Source organism: Mustela nivalis (assembly GCF_964662115.1).
Source record: "Mustela nivalis genome assembly, chromosome: 4".
NCBI classification, from domain to species: domain Eukaryota; kingdom Metazoa; phylum Chordata; class Mammalia; order Carnivora; family Mustelidae; genus Mustela; species Mustela nivalis.
Window position 1 is genome coordinate 56,193,874 of NC_139023.1, and position 20,181 is coordinate 56,214,054.

General features: G+C 40.3%; 1 protein-coding gene across 3 annotated transcripts in view; it reads left to right on the forward strand.

Annotated features, from left to right (window-relative positions):
- The window catches only part of FBXL5 (F-box and leucine rich repeat protein 5), a 74,658-nt gene that overhangs the window by 24,425 nt on the left and 30,052 nt on the right, over positions 1-20,181 (forward strand). For 2 of the 3 annotated variants that reach the window (XM_082728715.1, XM_082728716.1), the window contains 2 exons: positions 16,910-17,125; positions 19,545-19,640. In XM_082728715.1, the coding sequence (XP_082584841.1) occupies positions 16,910-17,125; positions 19,545-19,640 (312 nt within the window). Of the gene's footprint in view, positions 1-7,974; positions 8,239-16,909; positions 17,126-19,544; positions 19,641-20,181 lie in introns of those variants that run through there. The other variant, XM_082728714.1, reaches the window with a different exon arrangement.

Consider the following 20,181-nt stretch of genomic DNA (forward strand, 5'->3'; position numbering starts at 1 on the left):
TTCTTTTTCTTTTATGCTTCTTCCTCTTCTCAGTTCTTCTGTTATCCTATGTCTTTGTGCAAGTCCAAGCAATTCTTTTTCTCGTATGTGAGACCCCCATCTCTAGGGGAGACAGGGCCACCCCTTGAAAAAGGGAACAATAAGTCGTGTCTGTATTCCAGTCTGATGCCTTATCCTTTTAGTCAAGAATGGGAAGCATGTGTTCCAAAAATGCAAATTTGAAGTTCTGGAAAGGGATACTGAGGCTCACTGTGGACACAACAGGTCAATGAACAGGAAAATGCCCAATGTGGCAGATATCCCCCAACTCAATCCCCTTCCGCGGTCCCCAACCCCGAATTTCTAAGATCTTAAAAAAATTTATTTATTTATTTATTTATTTATTTGTCAGAGAGAGAGAGAGAGGGATTGCAAGAGAGCAGAAGTGGTCTTCCTTACTGAGCAAGGACGCCTGATGTGTGACTCAGTCCCAGGACCCTGAGACCATGACCTGAGCTGAAGGCAGATACTTAAACATCTGAGTCACCCCGCATCCCCAAAATTTCTAAGACTTTTGAAAGATCTGGCAGCAACTCTGGAACCCTGGCTGACTCCGGAGGCCTTGCCCAGGTTAGGCAGGTCCTATGGGTGTGTCATGCAGGAAGTGCCACAGGGGCTTGGTGGTCAAAGGAGTAGAACCCAGCTAGAACTCACTGGAATGGGTTTCTTGGGACAAGTGGGGAAGCCCCACATCAGAAGAATAGGACCGTGAGGAGGAAATATAGGCCAAGTTCTCCAGGCACAGTTATAGCAAGCATGCTTGTGTTCTCTCTGTGGGGTGGGGTGGACCTCAGACACTGGATATAGCTCTGTCATTATGATCTTATGGTGATTAATGTTAATTAAACCAAAATCTTTAAAACAAAAGAAAACCCAATTTTGTTTTTGTTTTTCTTTTCTTTCTTTCTTTTTTTTTTTAAAGATTATTTATTTATTTATTTATTTATTTATTTGACAGAGAGAGAGAGAGAGAGCGCGTGCACAAGCAGAGGAAGCATCAGAGGGAAAGGGAGAAGCAGGCTCTCCACAGAGCACAGAGTCCCACGTGGGGCTCCATCCCAAGACCCTGGGATCATGACCTGAGCTGAAGGCAGATGCTTAACCAAGTGAGCCACCCAGGCATCTCTAATTTTGTTTCTCTTTCTTTCTTTTTTTTTTTTTTTAAGATTTTATTTATTTGACAGAGAGAGACAGTGAGAAAGGGAATACAAGCAGGGGAAGTGGGAGAGGGAGAAGAAGGCCTCCTGCTGAGCAGGGAGCCCGATGTGGGGCTCCATCCCAGGATGCTGGGATCATGACCTGAGCCGAAGGCAGACGCTCAATGATTGAGCCACCCAGGTGCCCCATATTTTGCTTTTCAAATACAAAGTTAGGGGGAATTTTTTGCTAAAATTTTATTATTTATTTATTTTTAGAATTTATTATTTGAGAGAATGCACACGCAGGAGGAAGGGCAGAGGAAGAGGGAGAGAGAGAATCTTTTTTTTTTTTTTTAAAGATTTTATTTATTTATTTGGCAGACAGAGGTCACAAGTAGGCAGAGAGGCAGGCAGAGAGATAGGAGGAAGCAGACTCCCTGCTGAGCAGAGAACTCGATGCTGGGGCTCAATCCCAGGACCCTGGGATCATGACCTGAGCTGAAGGCAGAGGCTTTAACCCACTGAGCCACCCAGGCTCCCCGGAGAGAGAGAATCTTAAGCAGTCTCAATGCGCATCTCATAGCTCCATCCTCAATCTCACGACTCTGAGATTGTGACCTCAGTGGAAATCAAGAGTGGGGTGCTTAACCCACTGAGCCACTCAGATGCCCCCTTCTAGCACCTTTTATTTTTTATTTTTTATTTTTTTAAAGATTTTATTTATTTGATAGAGGGAGAGAGAGCATGAGAAGGGAGAAGCAGACTCCCCAAGGAGCTGGGAACCTACTGTGGGACTCTATCCCAGAACTGCAGGATCATGACCTGAGCTGAAGGCAGTGGCTTAACCACCTGAGCCACCCAGGCATCCCCTTTTAGCACCTTTTAAATGTATTTATAAAATACAATTATCAGATTATAATGTGTCCATTTTTGTATTTCTGACATTAAAAGTAAGACATGTTTATTTAAAACATCAGAAAGAATAGAAAAAATGCAAAAGAGGGAGGGAATCACCTATAATTCTTATTACTCAGAAGAGACTTATTAAGATTTTTCCTCATTTACTTCCTATCCTTCATATGCATTCTATAAATATGGTGTGGATTATAGTGTAAGCACAATTTTGATCCTACTCTTTTCAACTAACATCGAACCAGACCCATTTCTCCGTGTTATTAGAACACTGTCCCTTCCCTCAAAGATCCTTCCAGTCCTATGGGAAAGATGATTGTGGACCAAAGGGCAGTGTACAAAGAGAAACCAGAGGTAAAGCAGATGTATAAACAGGTTAGAAAAAAATTTTAAGATAAATATAAAATGGCTGTGTAATTAGCACTGTTGCTATTGATTATTTATAATCAAACATTTTTTAATAATATTTTTAAAGATTTAAAATGTATTACCTAAATTCTTTTAAAAAATTCTTATTAATAATTCTTTATAACTGTAAGAGCAATAGGTGAATGTAGTAAAATATTAAAACTGTACCAAAGGGTACATATTTAAAAAGTATTTAACTGCTTCCCATCCCAGAATCCCTGCTTACAAATTTCTATTTTTATTCTAGAAACATACTTTTTCTTTTTCAACACAAAAGAAATCATATTTAACAAAATGTTTTCTACATTATTTTTTTTTACCTTAGAAAATCCTGGTTTCATTCTGTATCAACAAACATAGATATATCTTATGCTTTTTATTTTTTATTTTTTAAAGATTTTATTTATTTATTTGACAGGCAGAGAATACAAGTAGGCAGAGGCAGGCAGAGAGAGAGGAGGAAGCAGGCTCCCTGCTGAGCAGAGAGCCAGATGCGGGCTCGATCCCAGGACCCTGGGATCATGACCTGAGCCGAAGGCAGAGGCTTTAACCCACTGAGCCACCCAGGCGCCCCTATCTTATGCTTTTTAAACAGATGTATATTTGCCCATTGAATGAATGTGCTATAGTTTATGTATCTGATATCCAGTATCCTACCAAGGGACATCTAGTTGTTTCCAGTTTTTTGTTTGTTTTCTTGTCATTAGACAAGAAGTTTTGTTATATCTTTTTTTTTTTAAAGATTTTTAAAATTTATTTATGTGACAGACAAAGATCACAAGTAGGCAGAGAGGCAGGCAGAGAGAGAGAGGAGGAAGCAGGCTCTCCGCCGAGCAGAAAGCCCGATGTGGGGCTCCATCCCAGGACCCTGAGATCATGACCTGAGCTGAAGGCAGAGGCTTTAACCCACTGAGCCACCCGGTGCCCCAGTTTTGTTATATCTTTGTGACAAACTTTTCTTTCCATAGTGTTACAGGTTGCATTGTGTTCCCCTAAAACTTGTATGTTGAAGCCGTAACCCTCAGTATCTCAGAATGTGGCTATAGTTGGAGATAGGTCTTTCTAAGAGATAAATTACATGAGGTGGTTATAGTGGGCCCTAATCCAGTGTGACTGGTGTCCTTCACACAAAAAGTATATTAGGACATAGGCATAGAGGAAAGGCCCTGTGAGAACATGTGAGAAGGTAGCCATATGCAAGCCCATGAGGGAGGCCTCAGAGGAAATCGAACGTTCTGACACCTCAATGTTGGACTTCAGAACAGTGAGAAAATAAATTTCTGTTGTGTAAACTGCCCAGTCGGTGGTATTTTGTTATGGTGGCCCTAGCAAAGTAATACGCACAGTGACTCATCTATAATTATATAGTGAACACGAATGGGGAATTAGCATTCACTATTTAAATTTAAAAAAGAAAGCAAGGGTTTGGGGCAAACTGAAGGTCTATATATATTTCATTTTTTGAAGGCTGTTTACATATAAGGTATCCTAAAGGAAAATGAAAATAAAGGAAAGAAAGAAAATTAGCATCTGAGATTGCATTTCAAGTCTGGCTATACTGTCTTTAACAATGCCATCAAGCCTACTGAAACCTGTACTCCTTGATCAGCCTAGCCTGCTGCAGCAAAATGTTGATTGGCTATTTTGACTGACAGTGAGGATGAATTCCAATACTGAGTTAAGACCGGATTCCAGCTGTTTTTGCAACAGCAACATTCTTTCATTGCTTGTTTTCACAGCTCACCCCCTATTGGGGAAAGTGCTGTGTCACTCACGTAAACAGAGTTAAATGCCTTAGAATTGACTTTCCTTGACCACTAATCCTTTCCAGGGCCCTCAAAACTAGGGTTGGAAAATACTAGTGAAGAGGCTTAATGTCATATTTTTAGGTCACCATGGAATGATTTGGCATCTTTTTTCCCCCATGTGGCATGCAGTTTTTCAGAGAGAATGAGAGCAGAAAGAAGTAACCGAAGATACACCAGGCACCATATGATGTGGATTTTCATTGCTCTGTTCACCTGCCTATCTGGTTTCCCTGTGGTAGCTGATAGCTAGATGGTGTGTTAGAACTTTTCTGTCTTATATGAGAAGAAATCATAGAGAGGTAAGTAAAGACAACCTTGGCCTCAGTAACAGTTCCTGATTGGCTGAGTTGCAGCAACCTATAATGACACTCCACTGATCAATGCCTTCTTTCTGGGGCTAAAGGTTAATGTAAATCATTCATTTGTTCTTGATATAGCAGATAATTAATTGCTACATTGCTCAACATATGGAGCTAATGTTAACAGCTTCCTTTAGAGGGAAGAATGACCCACAGGACTTATTTTTTATCACTTTCTTTCATTTTGTCATCTAAAACAAATTCCCTGAGATGGCCAGAGTCCAAAGGGGCTGTTATTACTGTTGAGCTGACTACACAGCTTCAAATTCTAGGTTACAGCAAAACTGTCCGGATGGATTTTTTTTTTTTTTATTGTTGTGAAACACTTATTTAATGTGCTTGCTTCTGGAGGTACTATGTGAACAACACAGACACAAATAAGTATTGAGAAATAGAACATGGTGTATTGAAAGTTAGTTAAAATGAGGAAATTACAGAATACACGGAACTTTCCTAAATCTTTCTTTCTTTTTTGTTTTTTAAAGATTCTTATTTTTAAGTAATCTCTATACCCAACATGGGGCTCGAACCTATAACCCCAAGATTGAACGTTGCATGCTCCACCAACTGAGCTAGCCAGGTACCCCCGTTTCTTTTTTTATTCAATAGATATTGAGTCCTGGGACACCTGGGGGGCTCAGTCCTTAAGAGTCTGCCTTTGGCTCAGGTCATGATCCCAGGGTTCTGGGATCGAGCCCTGCATTGGGCTCAAATAGATATAGAGTACGAACTGTATGACAGGCATTGTTCTAAGTGCTGAGCATAAAACAAGGTGCATGTTCTCATGGAACTCATTTCTTCATATAACTGGTTCACCTGAGGTCTGATTCTACATTTTGAGACAGCTGGAGTGAAAGATCACAATGAATTAAAGAAATAGAGCAGAAATAAGAAAATGTCTTCTGGGGGATAATAAAAAACACAGAAGTAAAGCCCTAGTGAAAGAGCAGAGTTTAAAAGAAAGAAGAGAAAGGGGAAGAGGATGACAGAGATTAATATATATTCTATTACTTAAGTGGTTTTTTTTTTTTTTTTAAGATTTATTTATTTATTTATTTATTTGACAGAGAGACATCACAAGTAGGCAGAGAGGCAGGCAGAGAGAGAGAGAGGAGGAAGCAGGCTCCTTGCCGAGCAGAGACCCGATGCGGGACTAGATCCCAGGACCCTGAGATCATGACCTGAGCCGAAGGCAGCGGCTCAACCCACTGAGCCACCCAGGCGCCCTCTATTACTTAAGTGTTAAATACTATTTCTTTTCTTTTTCTTAAAGATTTTTATTTATTTATTTGGCAGAGAGAGAGTGTACAAACAGGGGAAACAGCCTTCCCCACTGAGCAGGGAGCCCGATATCAGGCTTGGCCTCAGGACCAAGCTGAAGGCAGATGCCCAACCAACTGAGCCATCCATGCGTCCCTGTTTCTTTAGGACAGACTGCATAAACTACATCTCTGTATGCCACACAACTAATACAGAGCTTGGGAGGGTAATACTGGACTTAGATTCATATGGCCAGATTATTCTGTTACTAATCTGTGGGATGCTAGGCAATTACCAGAATGTCTTCAAGACTTAGTTTCCTATAGGGCTACCTCACAAAGTTGTTTCATTTAATAATAACAGTTTACAGGCAGTACTTACTATGTGCCAGGTGCTAATATAAGCAGTTCAAATATATCAACGCTCTTAATTCGTGTAACAGTGCCATAAGGAGGTATTTGTCTTAGCTCAGACTGCTAAAATGAAGATACCACAGACTGGATGAAACAACATAAGTTTATTTCTCATGGTTCTGGAAGTTGGAAATCCAAAATCAGGGTGCCAGCATGGTGAGCGCCCTCTTCGACTCTTAGAAGGGCAAGAATCCATCAAGAGGGCTTTAGAGGGGCAACAATCCATCATGACGTCATCTAATCCTGATTACGTCCCAAAGGCCCACTCCTTATACCCGCACATGGTGAAGCAAGGGGATTTCAACAAATGATTCTGAGGACACAAGCATTTAGTCCGTAGCGGTTTCGTCCCCATTTTCTACATGAGGAAGCTGAGGAACAAAGACTTCATGCCGCTTATTCAAAGTTCTACAAGCAGTAGCGGGCAAAACCAGTAATTTAACTTTATCTCCAGTCTGTGCATTAGAAATAAACAGACGCACTCTACTGCAAGGCTCTTTCTCACCTTCTACTCCACCATTTCTTGAATATTCATGAAATCCCTATGTAGTTATGGAACTATGATAGATAATAGGGATATAAGGAGTGAACAGAACGTATTTGGTTCTTGCCTTTCTGCAGTTTATAGTTATTAAGCAAATAACCAAACCTTCAGGTTCTTAGCCTTTCCTGTTTTCTCCCATTTTTCTTGGACTCCCTTAGTTCTCCAGGCAACAGATTGAGAGTTGATCATGATCAGTAAAGCCGGTAACAGGGTCTCCCTAGGTCTCTTTGACGGCTAGGGCAGGGGGAAATTGACCTGTGGGCAGGGAGTGAACTTTTTCCTAGCAGTGACCTTGCTCATCTCCTTTCTCGGTGAGTCTCGGCTTAAAATGGAAGTATGTGTACCAAGTTTCTTTCTCGCCCTGCTGTGATAATTCGCCCTTTCCCCCCACCACCCAAGGCCTTTCTGACATCCCTGACCAGGTGTTCCTGTGCTTGAGGTACATTCTTGCCTCCTTGATCTCCAGGGCACATTTTTCCTTCATTCCTTGGAAGCTCCAGAATTTCACGCTGCCCTCCCCTCTGGCCTGCGCTGGAGGAGATGGTGCCTTGCTCCCAGACCCAGCCTCGGCGCTCCCAGACCCAGCCTCGGTGCTCCCCGAGAACAGAAGGGCGGCCATTGTCCGGTCTGCTCACGCGGCAGGGTTTCTCTGTGGGTGCTGAGTTCTCAGAGCCTCAGTCCTGGTCCACCCATTCCGGGAGCCTCTGACCAGCGGGCAGGCAGGTCAAGCCCGCCACTCAGGAGTGGCAGGGGTGCAAAGGGCGGCCAAGGAGGGCCCGGTGGGGCACAGAACAGCCACATGGGCAGTGGGCGTCACTGCCCGCGGCGCCCAGACGAAGGTCCTGGCCGGAGCTTGGCCGGAGCTCGGCCATTGTGCTCGGCTGCCTCGGCCTCAAGGCCTGGTGGGCGTAGCAGCAGCGCTGAGAGCGCCCCCAAAGTGACAGCCCATCCCTTCAGATAATGTGTTTGATGTTGTGAAACAAATAGGGTAAAGACTTCGTTTCTTTCCTAAGCGAAGGGACCAAGGGACGAAAAAAGCGGAGGAGGTGGGTGAGAGCGCGAGCCGCCGCCGCGAGCCTGGTCACGTGGCCCTCAGGGACCGCATGGCGGCGGCCCGCGCGTCCCCGCGTCCCGGCTGGCGGAGTAGGCCGGGCGCGCGCGCCGACGGGGCGGGCGCATGCGCAGGGGGGCGCGCCGCCTCTGCCCCGCGGCGAGGGTGTCTATGGAGAGGCGGCGGCCGCGGCTGCTGAGGCAGAGGCTGAGGCAGTGGCGATGGCGCCCTTCCCCGAAGAAGTGGACGTCTTCACCGCCCCACACTGGCGGATGAAGCAGCTGGTGGGGCTCTACTGCGACAAGGTAACGGTGTGCAGAGCCTCTTGCTCCGGGCAGCGCGGGCCAAGAGGAGGAGCGGGCCGGTCCCCGGGCGGCCTGGCCTGCGCCGCGCCCGCAGCCCCCGGGGCCGCGGCGCACGGATTGCCGCCTGCGCAGCTGTCAGCGCCGCGCTCGCTCCCCGCACCTTCTCGGGGGAGCCCGCGCCCCGACCCGGCTGGCGGCCTCGGACGTGCCCTCGGGGGCCGCGGCGCGGCTCCTGCCCGGCTGCGTGTCCCTGGCGGAGGGCCGCGTTCCCTCCGGCCGCGCTGGGCCTCCGACCCCTGCCCCCGCCCACTCAGGGAGAGAAGCTCCTTGGCGCCCTACCGACCTTCGGGGACCCCGGGCCGGCCACCTGCGCTGGGCTTCCTATCCGCTTCGGCAGACCGTTTCTGCAGCTGTCCCCCGCTTCCCCCAGCAGCACCGCCCCTCATCCGGCTCCCCGGCCCGTCTGGGGGCTCTCGAGGCTCTTTTTGCAAACACCCATCCATCCTCGGAACCTCCAGCTTATTTCCTGTTTCAATGGGCAGCTTCTCTCAACCCTGCTCATTTTATGCCCCAGCTTTTCACTGGCTTGATTGGAAAGAAAACCCAGGTCTCTCGGTCTAGGGACTGCAGAAGCTTCACTTTTCGTTTATGGTTATCTTTTTCCTCGCAACTTTTATTGTCCTGGAGCATTTACCCGGTGTAGATTTTGTTATAAGACCGCTGTTCTCTTGGAATTCTTACCGTGGGCTCGAATACAAGGGACCTCGGAAAAAGTTAGGTTTAACTGTGAGAACCTTTTTGGAGTGTTAATTGGTGCAGCATTAACTGAAAAAGGACTTTTCTGGAGATGGTGCAGGATCTTTTTAATGATTTTAAAGCAGTATTAAGCGTCCACATTTTTATCAGTTTTACGTTGGGGGGAAGTCCACATATATCCTGAAAACTTCAGGCTGTCCTGTCTCGTGTAGAAATGAACCAAATAAAAAGCATTTAAACAACTATTGTTTAAGTATAGAAGTCAGCTCTGATGAATTTTCAGAAATTACATAGCATTAAGCAGAACCACTGTTGAGAGAAAAGAAGGGTTCTTACAGCTCAGGGTAGTTGGAGGGTTCCCACAGTGTTCGTGCTAGGCCACATTCAAAACCAACTCTTTAAAACGCATTCACAACCATCTTTTCCTCCCTCCATTTTGAAAATTAAAAAATACCTGGTTCAGATATACGGGTTTAAACAGGACAGTCCAGGACCGTGATTCTCAACCTTGGTTGCTGATCAGAATCATCCTAAAGGCTGTTAAAAATTCCAGTGCCGAGACCACTGAAAGTCAACCTCTCTCAGGGTAGGACCCAGGCATCAACTGTAATTTAAAGCTCCTGAGGTGAGTCCAGTGTGCAGCCAAGGGTGAGAACCATTTATCCCGGAGAAGCATAAGGAATGGGCAAGCCATAGCTTATGCTCTGTAGCCCTACATTTTTTTGAGATAGATTGCTGTAGTGTTTTTACTTCCTCTGGCTTTTGAACTTAGTTATTCTGACAGTATTCATTAATTGCAGGAAATTAAAAAATGGGAGGTTTATTACTTTCTGAAAATTGGAAAGGGAAAGTTAGTGAGGACTAATGGAATAGGAGTTCATCTTTGCAGTTTAGACTGGAGAGCAAGCACCTGAAATTGTTATGTAAATTTTTGTGCATGTGTACACTTTGCTAGGGAGTCTGTGGCTTTCATCAAATGATTGTGACTCTTCCATAGTAGTTAAGAGTCACCGTTATACTTAGTTATGTGATAGATTAACCAGCCTCATACGGTGCCATTTTTTTAAAAAAGCAAGACCTCAGTCAAATAAGATTCTTTTCAGTAAATGTTTCCTCTTGAAGTATTTAAGAAAGCAGTTTCAATTTGACATAAGCCTAAGTTAAAATAATCATTAATTCTTAATTACATATAGTTAATGATCTTGCTGTGTATCTTCATCAAGGAAATTAAAAGTCCCGATTTTCCAAACTGTGGATTAGAGACCAAGGTGATTGAGGGGGCGAAAAGTGTATAGGAATTCTACATCAAGATTTCTTCTTGATACTGATAGCTAGTGGAAATCTCTCCTAGGATGTCCTTTGGGAGCTACAGTGGAGTAATAAGTGTTTAATGCTGGCCGAGTAATCTTAAAGGACTGTTTTTGTATCGTTTGTCATCTGAAGTTTTGCCTTCACCATCATTCGGTTTGTAAAGGCCATGGATGTTCAACCCAAATAGCCCACAGTAGAACTTTATAAAATGAGAACTAGTTTTTGTACTCAAAACTAAAAAAGATAAAAGGTATGTTATTTCGCTTTATTCTGAATGTTAATTCGGAATGTCAAGTAATTGTAAAGTGGTCAGTTTTATTTCCAGTATCAGACTTTTCAAGTACAATATATTTTAGAAGCATCCATGTATTTACTAGCATCAGCTCAATCATTTGTATGCTCAGACTAGTTTACCTAGAATAATTTATTCTTGTAGGACATTTTAAATAATTGCTGTGTAATACCTAATTTAATCCTTTGCTCATGGATTTCCTCTTATATAATGTTTTATGGAAAGATTTTCCCCTGTTATCCAGACAATAGTCCTTGAGGTAGGTAAAGGAGCGGGTATTTCTGTTAAATAGCTGGGAAGTTGTAGGCTTAGGTTAGTAGACCCAGTTTACAAAAGCAGTTAGTTACAGATTTAGACGGAAACCCAAGTCAGGATCTTGATTTCCAGTTTAATTTTCTTTGTATGAAACCAGAGTAGTTTTTGAAAAAACTTTTTGGTTAAAAGTCAGTTACGGGGGCGCCTGGGTGGCTCAGTGGGTTAAGCCACTGCCTTCAGCTCAGGTCATGATCTCAGGGTCCTGGGATCGAGTCCCATATCGGGCTCTCTGCTCGGCGGGGAGCCTGCCTCCCTCTCTCTCTCTCTGCCTGCCTCTCTGTCTACTGTGATCTCTCTCTGTCAAATAAATAAATAAAATCTTAAAAAAAAAAAAAAAGTCATTTATGAAATTTTTTTCTAATTCACTGACCTTCCAGATTGGGATGATTTTAGTGAACATTTCATTGGATGATGTCTTTTTTCCAGTTTACTCCGATTCTTCAGTGTTTCCTCTAGTCCTCAAAATTCTGCCAGTAAGTGTGGAGTCTACTGTCTGTTGGCCTTATGTTGTGTCAGCCAGCATTGGTGGTGCGATGTGGGGAATTTACAGTCTTAAAATTGTTCTAAGGTGGAAATCCAAATGCAGTATAGTAGGAGCAGAGGGAAGTATACAGTTAGCTGTATATTAAAATGTCAGGAGTGGTCTTAAGATTTCCTTCAGCTGAGTTCTGAGAATAAAAAGTAAGTGGTGGTTTTAAGGATGTGTATAATACAGAGATTCCTAGACTTACCTATAAGTCAGTTAAAAGTTTTTGAAGTGGTGGAGGCTGTTATAGAGTGCCCAAGTTTTTCAGGTAGTGATATTAAAAGTCCCATTTGGTTATTATTTTATAAATAAGGGACATTTTTATGACAGAAGTCCTAGGAAGGAAATAAGCTCGTAATAATTAGATTATTTTTTAAAATTGAGTGGGTATAGCTTTATGAAGAATTTAGTTTTCCTTTTTTTCTCTTTCTACATACCTATAAAAACTCTAGTTGACTGGAATTGGGAAGACCGGTTTAGAGACAATATTGAATGGAGAACTAGGAGAGGAAGGAGAAGGGAATTCAGTGAGTTCTTACTACATGCTTACGTTATTTCTTTGAATCCTCATAGGAGCCCCATGAGACAAGTATTATCCATCATTCAAAGACAAGGAAACAGACTTAGTTATTATGTAACTTCCCAATTCAACTGGTGATTAGGAGAGCCTGAATTTTAATTATAGGATCCCCCCCCCCTTCTGAAGCCCTTGTTTTTTAGTATTACCTTACTAGTTCTGTTACTTACTGTTTGTTATATGATTTTATTTGAAACATTTCACGTGTAGGCCATAGTTTTTTTCTATCTGTAGACCAGATAGTTTGACCAGTAGTTAATTGAGGTTTCTTTATTGGATATAAGTTTCCCTTGATTGAATCAAAGCATTGTTTGGCTCAGTAGCTGAAAAGTAAAATTTATTTGGGATAATAGTGTTTGGGTTTTTGTTGTACTATTTTTCATATCTATTTTAAAACTTAATCTAGTCTTTAAGTCACACAATTTTTTGAGTCACTTTGAAGCCAGGTTGTAAGATTTTAGGTTGTGGAGTGAGACAGAAAGTTAGTTATAAATTTTTTTTAAATACAGGAGATACCATGTCACTGGTTGTTACTGTTTGTTATGTGTTGTCTTGTTGTATATAGGTTCATTTTTGAGTTTGCCAAGCATCAGAGTATACAAGTTTGTAGGTTATACATACAAGTTTGTAGGAACTTGTATATCCTCCTGTAGGGCAGTGTTTTTCATAGTGTGTCCTTTAATCCATTAGTGGGTCATGAAATCAATTTTGTGGGTCAGAAACAGCATTTAAAAAAGGGAAGGCAGCTATGCTCACCACTATACCACCAATGCCGATAGAAACAGCGTTTAAAAAATGAAATGGGAAGAGTAAATATTAGAGTACATCACAGGGTAGAGAGGGAAATAGTGTTTCCAGAAATTTGTTTGAAGTATCTGTGATGTGTGTGTCTAGATTGCACTGTATTTCAGACTAAAGGTCATAGTTAAACGTGTTTGAAAAACACTTCTTTAGAGTAGCATTTCTCAACCACAGCACAGTTGACATTTTGGGCTAGATGATTTTTTTTGTGGCCGCTGTCCTGTGCAATGTAGGATGTTTAGCTGGATCCCTGGCTTTTACCCACTAGATGTCAGTATCACTTCTGCAGTGGTACCAACCAAAAATGTCCTTGCCTATTAGTTCCTAGAGGGTAGTGGGGGGTACAGAACCGTCCCTTGGTGAGAACTATTGCTTGAGAGCAAGTATTCATTCTGACAGTTTTTACTCTGTTGGATGTGGAAGGATAGCTTTATGATTGGGACTGATACTGTATCTTGTGGAAAGAATGTAAGTTTTAGAGCCCTAGAGATTTGATCTTTGTTTTGTTGTCTACTGGTTGAATGGTTTTGGGCAAGTTATTTTTTCTCAGCCTCATCTCTTCATCTGTGAAATGGGAATTTTAATACCTACGTAATCTTAAAATACTTAGTATAGTACATAGTGTGTCTTAGACTTCAGTATGTCACAGATATTAATGTCTAGGTTTATTTTTGTGTCACTGAAGTTTGTATGTTGGAATAACTTTGTAGAGGCAAACAATTTTAAAAATTCATATAAATAGATTTTTAAAATGTTAAATTGCTTGTGCTCTGGTTATCTTTTAGCTGCTAAATTTACTGACTTTAAGGTGCCAGGTTGAAACAGTTGCTTATTTAAAGTGGAAATACAGTGATTTGTGTGGTTTAAGTACTTTTTTTTTTTTTTTTTAATTTTATTTATTTGAGAGAAAGCATGAATAGCGGGGAGGGGCAGAGGGAGAGGGAGCAGCAGACTCCTGCTTAGCAGGGAGCATAATGCAGAACTCCATCACAGGACCCTGGGATCATGATCTAAGCTGAAGGCAGATGCTTAACTGACTAAGCCTCCCAGATGTCCCAGTATAAGGACTTTTTTTTTTTTTTAAGATTTTTAAGATTTCAGGGAGAAAGAGAGAGCGCGCCTGCAAGTAGGGGTGGCGGCAGAGGGAGAAGCAAGCTTCCTGCTGAGCAGGGAGCTTGATGTGGGGCTTCATCCCAGGACCCTGAGATCATTACGTGAGCCGAAGGCAGATACTTAACCGACTGAGCCACCCAGGACTTCTAATGATAGTTTCATATGGGCTAACTAAATAAATAACAGAAAAACCCACGTAGGGCTTAATACAGGTTAGGTTTTGTATTCTTTAGATATATTATTAAATTATTACAAGAACCCCGTGAGGTATTTAATATTATTAGCCATATTTTACACATGGAAGAAACTGAGGTACAGAGCAATTTAGTGACTTGCTGACAGAGATGAATTTGTACCTAAGTAATCTGGCTCCGGAGTCAGCACTTTTAGCCACTAAGCTGGATTGACTATGAATAATGTAGAGTCAGTCCTCTTATACATCTTACTGGGTTCTCAACCTATAGTATGAACCTTGTCTTGATCTTAGCTTGTTATTAAATCTGAAGATTTTGTAACGGTCCAATGAGAATGTATGCAGAATTTCCTGCATGCCTTTTAAAATGTTAAGTCATATGAGGGTTTTAATATATTTTTTTGCCATGCTTTGGTTTTTGTTTTTTAAAAAATTATATAGCTAATATCATGTTTTCTTTAGATTAATCTCTTATTTCTACTAAGACTTATTTTAATTAAAAATTCAGTTTTTGAGATTAGCCTCTAGTAAATTTTATGTGGTCTTGTGTAACATTTCTTAGGATAAAATCCACAACATTAGTTTAAAGAAATCCATCCTGCCTGCTGTTTTTGTATGGCTCAGGAGTAAGAATGATTTTTACAATTTTAAATAGTTGGAGAACATCAGAAGAATAATATATTTTAATATGTGAAAATAACATGAAATTCACATTTCTCTGTCCTTAGATAATCTTTTGTTGGAACATAGCCACACTCATTCATAGACTGCTTTTATGCTACCGCAGCTAAATTAAATGGTTGCTGCAGACAGTATGCTCTGTAGAACTTGAAATATTTACTATCAGGCCCTTTACAGAAAAAGTTCTTTTTCTTTACAGAAAAAGTTTTTTTTACAGAAAAAGCCCTTGTTCTAGATAATTTACTTATTGTGGCTACTGCTCCTTGTGTTAACTTCCCTTCACTAGAATGTAAGCTTCCTAAAGGCAGCAATTTTGTTCACTGATGTATTTATCCTGAGTACCAGAAGCAATGCTCAGCTCATAATAGTTGCTCATTAAATATTTGAATGGAGTAAACAATGCATGAATTTATAAAAATGAATGATTAATTTTCAAAATGGTGAGAGCTATGCTTAATGAGCACCAATTCATTTTAATTTCATAGCAACCATGTAAACTACAGATGTTGTTGTTCTCATTTAACACCAAGAAGAAAAAGTAAGACATTGAAGGAGGAAAGTAACTAACCCAGGATTACAGAGCTAAGTAAATGATAGAATTGGGATCTGCTCTGGAGTCCTACAAATGATTTTTAATACCTAATCCATAGTGCATTTTCCAGAAGATATTTAGTTAATTCTGCTATGTATAGTGGACTAGTTCAGCTTTAGGAGTCTGCCGTCTTTTCTGATGCTTTGTCATGAGCCTGCTACTTCTGCCTGAGACCAGGCAATTAAGACAGCTTAGCGTCTACTCCATTTTAAGGAATACTGGTTCAGACTTGACAAACCCAAGACTAGAAGTGTGGTGTTAGTAGCTTTTTGCCCTCCATTTACAGTCTGTGTTTTTATTGTAATCAGATTTTGTCCCTTAAAATGACTTTAAAAAAAAGTTATTTATGTATTTGACTGACAGAGATCACAAGTAGTCAGAGAGGCAGGCAGAGAGGGAGGAGGATGCAGGCTCACTGCTGAGCAGAGGGCCCAATGCGGGGCTCGATCCCAGGGCCCTGGGACCATGACCCGAGCCGAAGGCAGAGGCTTTAACCCACTGAGCCACCCAGGTGCCCCTTAAAATGACTTTTGAAACTGGAGTTGAGTTGATATAGTAGTAGAAGGTAGATTTAATATGGCAATGGAGGTAATGGAGGATTTTAATATTATTTTGAACTTTAATTTGAATCAGGTTTTTTGATAAGATGTATGCATTTAAACATGAGAATTTAATTTGCCATTAAATGTAAAAAATTAAAATTACATACAGATAGTCATTTTCTTTGGTTGAACAGTAGAGTTAAAGAATATGACAGTGTATACATTTCTTTGCATTTTCATTGATTTGTATTTTCATTGATTTGTAGCTTTCCTTCAGTCCTTTTGCTAGGTTTCAGTGTTATACTATTACAGTAGCTCTACCTCAGAAAAGTATGTGATTTCTTATATAAACTGCTAAGTGTTTATGCCATTTTTCTTAAGATAAAACCCCCCAAAACTAGTTCCCCTGAAATTGTCTAGTAATATTCTAATAGCTCAGTACTTTATAATTATTTCTGTAACAGATCAGACCCCTCTTGATATTAAAGTTTAAATAAACTATGAGAGTATTTTAAAATTTTTATATTGTAAAAGTAATATAATAGCATAAAGAATATTTGAACAAAGACAAAAACACTTACATGTTATCCTAACACAACTGTTTTAGAATTTCATGCAACTTTATAGAGTGTGTGTATTTTTAGTATGAATACAGAGTAATGAAATTTTAGGTTTGGGGGGAGTTGGTCTAATCCCTTTTGTTTAAAGAACTTAAGTGATATATTGGTGTACCGTCATTTACCTGTACCATCAAGCCTTCAGAATATAAATCAGTATCTTCCTGACCTAGTGTACTTTTTATTATACTTTTATAATTTGTTAATTTATGAATTTCTCTTATTTGTACTTGAACCAAGTGTAAGAGAGGTATTCTGCTATGTACAAAACTAAATAGGAATGCATTTGAGTATTTTTTATAGATGCATATTTACATATACTTATTAATGCTTTTCTTTTTAAATTTTTATTCAGCTTTCTAAAACGAACTTTTCCAACAACAATGATTTCCGTGCTCTTCTGCAGTCTCTGTATGCTACTTTTAAGGAGTTCAAAATGCATGAGCAGATTGAAAATGAGTACATTATTGGTTTGCTTCAACAACGCAGCCAGACCATTTATAATGTACATTCTGACAATAAACTCTCTGAGATGCTTAGTCTCTTTGAAAAGGGACTGAAGAATGTTAAGGTGAGTTACAAAAATGGGTATTTATCACAGTTTGTGTCATTTGCTGGTATGTCAGCAAAAACTATTAGCATTTTATAGTAAACGATGTTACGTTATAGAAAATATTCTGACACTTGTTAAAAGACCATAAGGAAGACTTTATTCAGGGGATTACTACATTGAGGTTTTGCAGTAGGGGTGAGAGATTGACTCTCAACTCTGAATATATCAAGGAAAGCTGGGGATTTATAGCCGAGGAGCAAGAGTGGGGGTCAGGAAAATTACTAAGAGGAAGCGTCAAGGCTAGGGAGAATCTTGCTAGACTGACTGAAGAGGGTTTTTGCTGAAGGCAGCAGACCAGGCTGATAAGATATTGAGGATGGATAGATATTGAGGATGATAAGATGCCTAAGGTAGAGGGATTTTTGCTAAACGGACTCAGAATGACTTTAGCTAAAACTGGACTAAGTGGGCCAAGGACAGAGCTTACTGTTGAGGCCTAGTTGAGAAGGGGGCTCAGAGGAGTCTGTCTCAGGTTGATGAGAATCTTTGTCAGTTACCTCCTCATTACCGTATATAAAATTTTATAGTGAGTGCTCTTCCCCAAATCTTAAAGTTGTTTTTGTAAGTCGAAATTTTAATTACCATAGAATTTTTACTTTCTGGTAACATTTGTTCAACTCTTAAAGCTATAATAAATGTAGTTATTGGTGACTAAAGGTGAGATTATTTCTAAGAGTGAATACTTTTATAAATTTTATTTATTGAAAAATTGAATGTTATTGATAATGTGTATTTCCTTTCCATATTTTAGGGTGCAGGGATTGTTAAACAGGACAATTTTTAATTGTATAACATAAAATTAGCCATAGTTGAGTATAGTTTAGGATAATGATATAAAAAGACTTTCCTTTTCAATTATATTTACATATTATAGAAATTTGAAATTTGATCTTCATTTACAGCTCCCTTCTGGCTTGGTGAAGCATAGACTTAAGTTGTAACTGTGTCAAACCCCACACACACTTTTCACTTACAGATTTATATTCTAGAAAGACTGTTCTGCCGCAAGGAGGAGAATGGGTTGAAGGAAGAGACAGGACTGAGGCAGGAAGACCATTCTCAAAATTATTGAAATAGTGTCTGGAAGAAGACACATTAGTAACTGCTTGGTGGGAAAGTGGGTGATTGGGTAAGGGTAGAGTACTGGGTAGTGATGGAAGAGAGATTTACTTTTTATTGAATACTTCTTTGTACTTTTTCAGTTTTATATCATGTTCATATATTACCTGTTTAATAAAATGATTAAGATCTGAACTAAAGTAGTGGCTAGTGGAGATAGAGGGAAGGGGACAGATGAGAATTATGTAGGATATGTAATTGGTAGCATGTAGGGCATGCATATATAGGGGAAGGGAAAGGAGAAAGAGAAAGGAAGTAAAAATGAGAATTGAGCCTAAAATTCGAGGGAATATAGAAAAGGCTTGGGGAATAAAAAGATTCATTTTGGACATGTTGGGTTTGAACTGCTTGTGCAGTCCAGGTGGGTATTTGTTAATAGGAGAAGGTGTAGATGGGTTTTAGGGTGAGAAGAGTAATTTGATTGGAAAAGCAAATTTGATCATTTTTAGCAGGTGAAGTAGAACTGGAAGCCACTTGGGATGCTTAGGGAAAATGTATAAAATCTTCAGAGAATAGGACTTTGGATGAAATATTGGGAAGCAGTTGAATAAATTAGTAAATAAAGGAGGAGACTGGGCAGGGATACAATATTCCTTTATTTTAAAAGTTTTATTATTCTGTAAAATTCCACATGTTTTAACTTGAGAGGGCTGATGTAGAAATGATAGCTGTTATAGAGGGAGGAGATGGGATCTTAGTTCATCTGAGAAAACCTTTTAGCTGTTGTCCAGAACTAGACTGATATACTTCAAGATGTCTTGAGCCCCTTACCTAGAGGTATGTTGATATCTGACCTTTTGAAGTAGACATGGTCTTCCATTAGCATAAATATCTGTTATTGGCATAACAGATGTTGTGGATTCTGTATTGGAGGGTACATTGGATGAGTATGAAGGTACTCTGGTGATCGAGTCCATTAAGCTCTTGGAGACTGCTCAGACATAGGTTAAGAAAACTGAAACATAGAAATTATATAAATGTATACATTAGAAATTAATAGAAGTTTTGAGCAAATAGTTGCTATTTTTAGACTTTTTATGACCTTTTAAAGAAATACTAGATCACATTACTAAAAATTCAGGGTTCCTTTGCAAGATATTTTAAGGACATCTTTATGCAACAAAAAATACAGAGACCACTTTGCTGTTCTTCAGTCTGTTTTTTTCCCTGAGGTTTTATGTTGTACCTTCCTAGGATCAGTACAGTATAAATAATGAAGCAACATTTTTATAGAATATAATTATTTTTATGTTTCTAGAACGAATGTGAGCAGTTAAATTATGCAAAACAGCTGAAAGAGAGATTGGAGGCTTTTACAAGAGATTTTCTTCCTCACATGAAAGAGGAAGAGGAGGTAAGCATAATTTTTTCTTCCTTGTGATTTTGACTTATACAATTTTTTTTTTTTAAGATTTTATTTATTTACTTGACAGAGAGAAATCACAAGTAGACGGAGAGGCAGGCAGAGAGAGAGAGAGAGAAGCAGGCTCCCCGCCGAGCAGAGAGCCCGATACGGGACTCGATCCCAGGACCCTGAGATCATGACCTGAGCCGAAGGCAGCGGCTTAACCCACTGAGCCACCCAGGCGCCCTGACTTATACAATTTTTAAGATGTTTTAGCTTTCATTCTTCAAAATAATGTGTAGGATGATAAGCCTCTGGTTCATTTTAGGAAAAGAGGAAAATTCCCAAGAAAACAAAATTTGTTCTCTCAGAGAGGTGGTTGATTTTCACTGAATCAGTGACTTAATTTATTTGCTCAAGTAATACTTACTTTCTGTGGGTCCCTGGGTGGCTCATTTGGTTAAGCAACTGCCTTCAGCTCAGGTCATGATCTTGGAGTCCCAGGATTAAGTCCCATATCTGGGCTCCCTGATCAGCAGGGAGTCTGTGC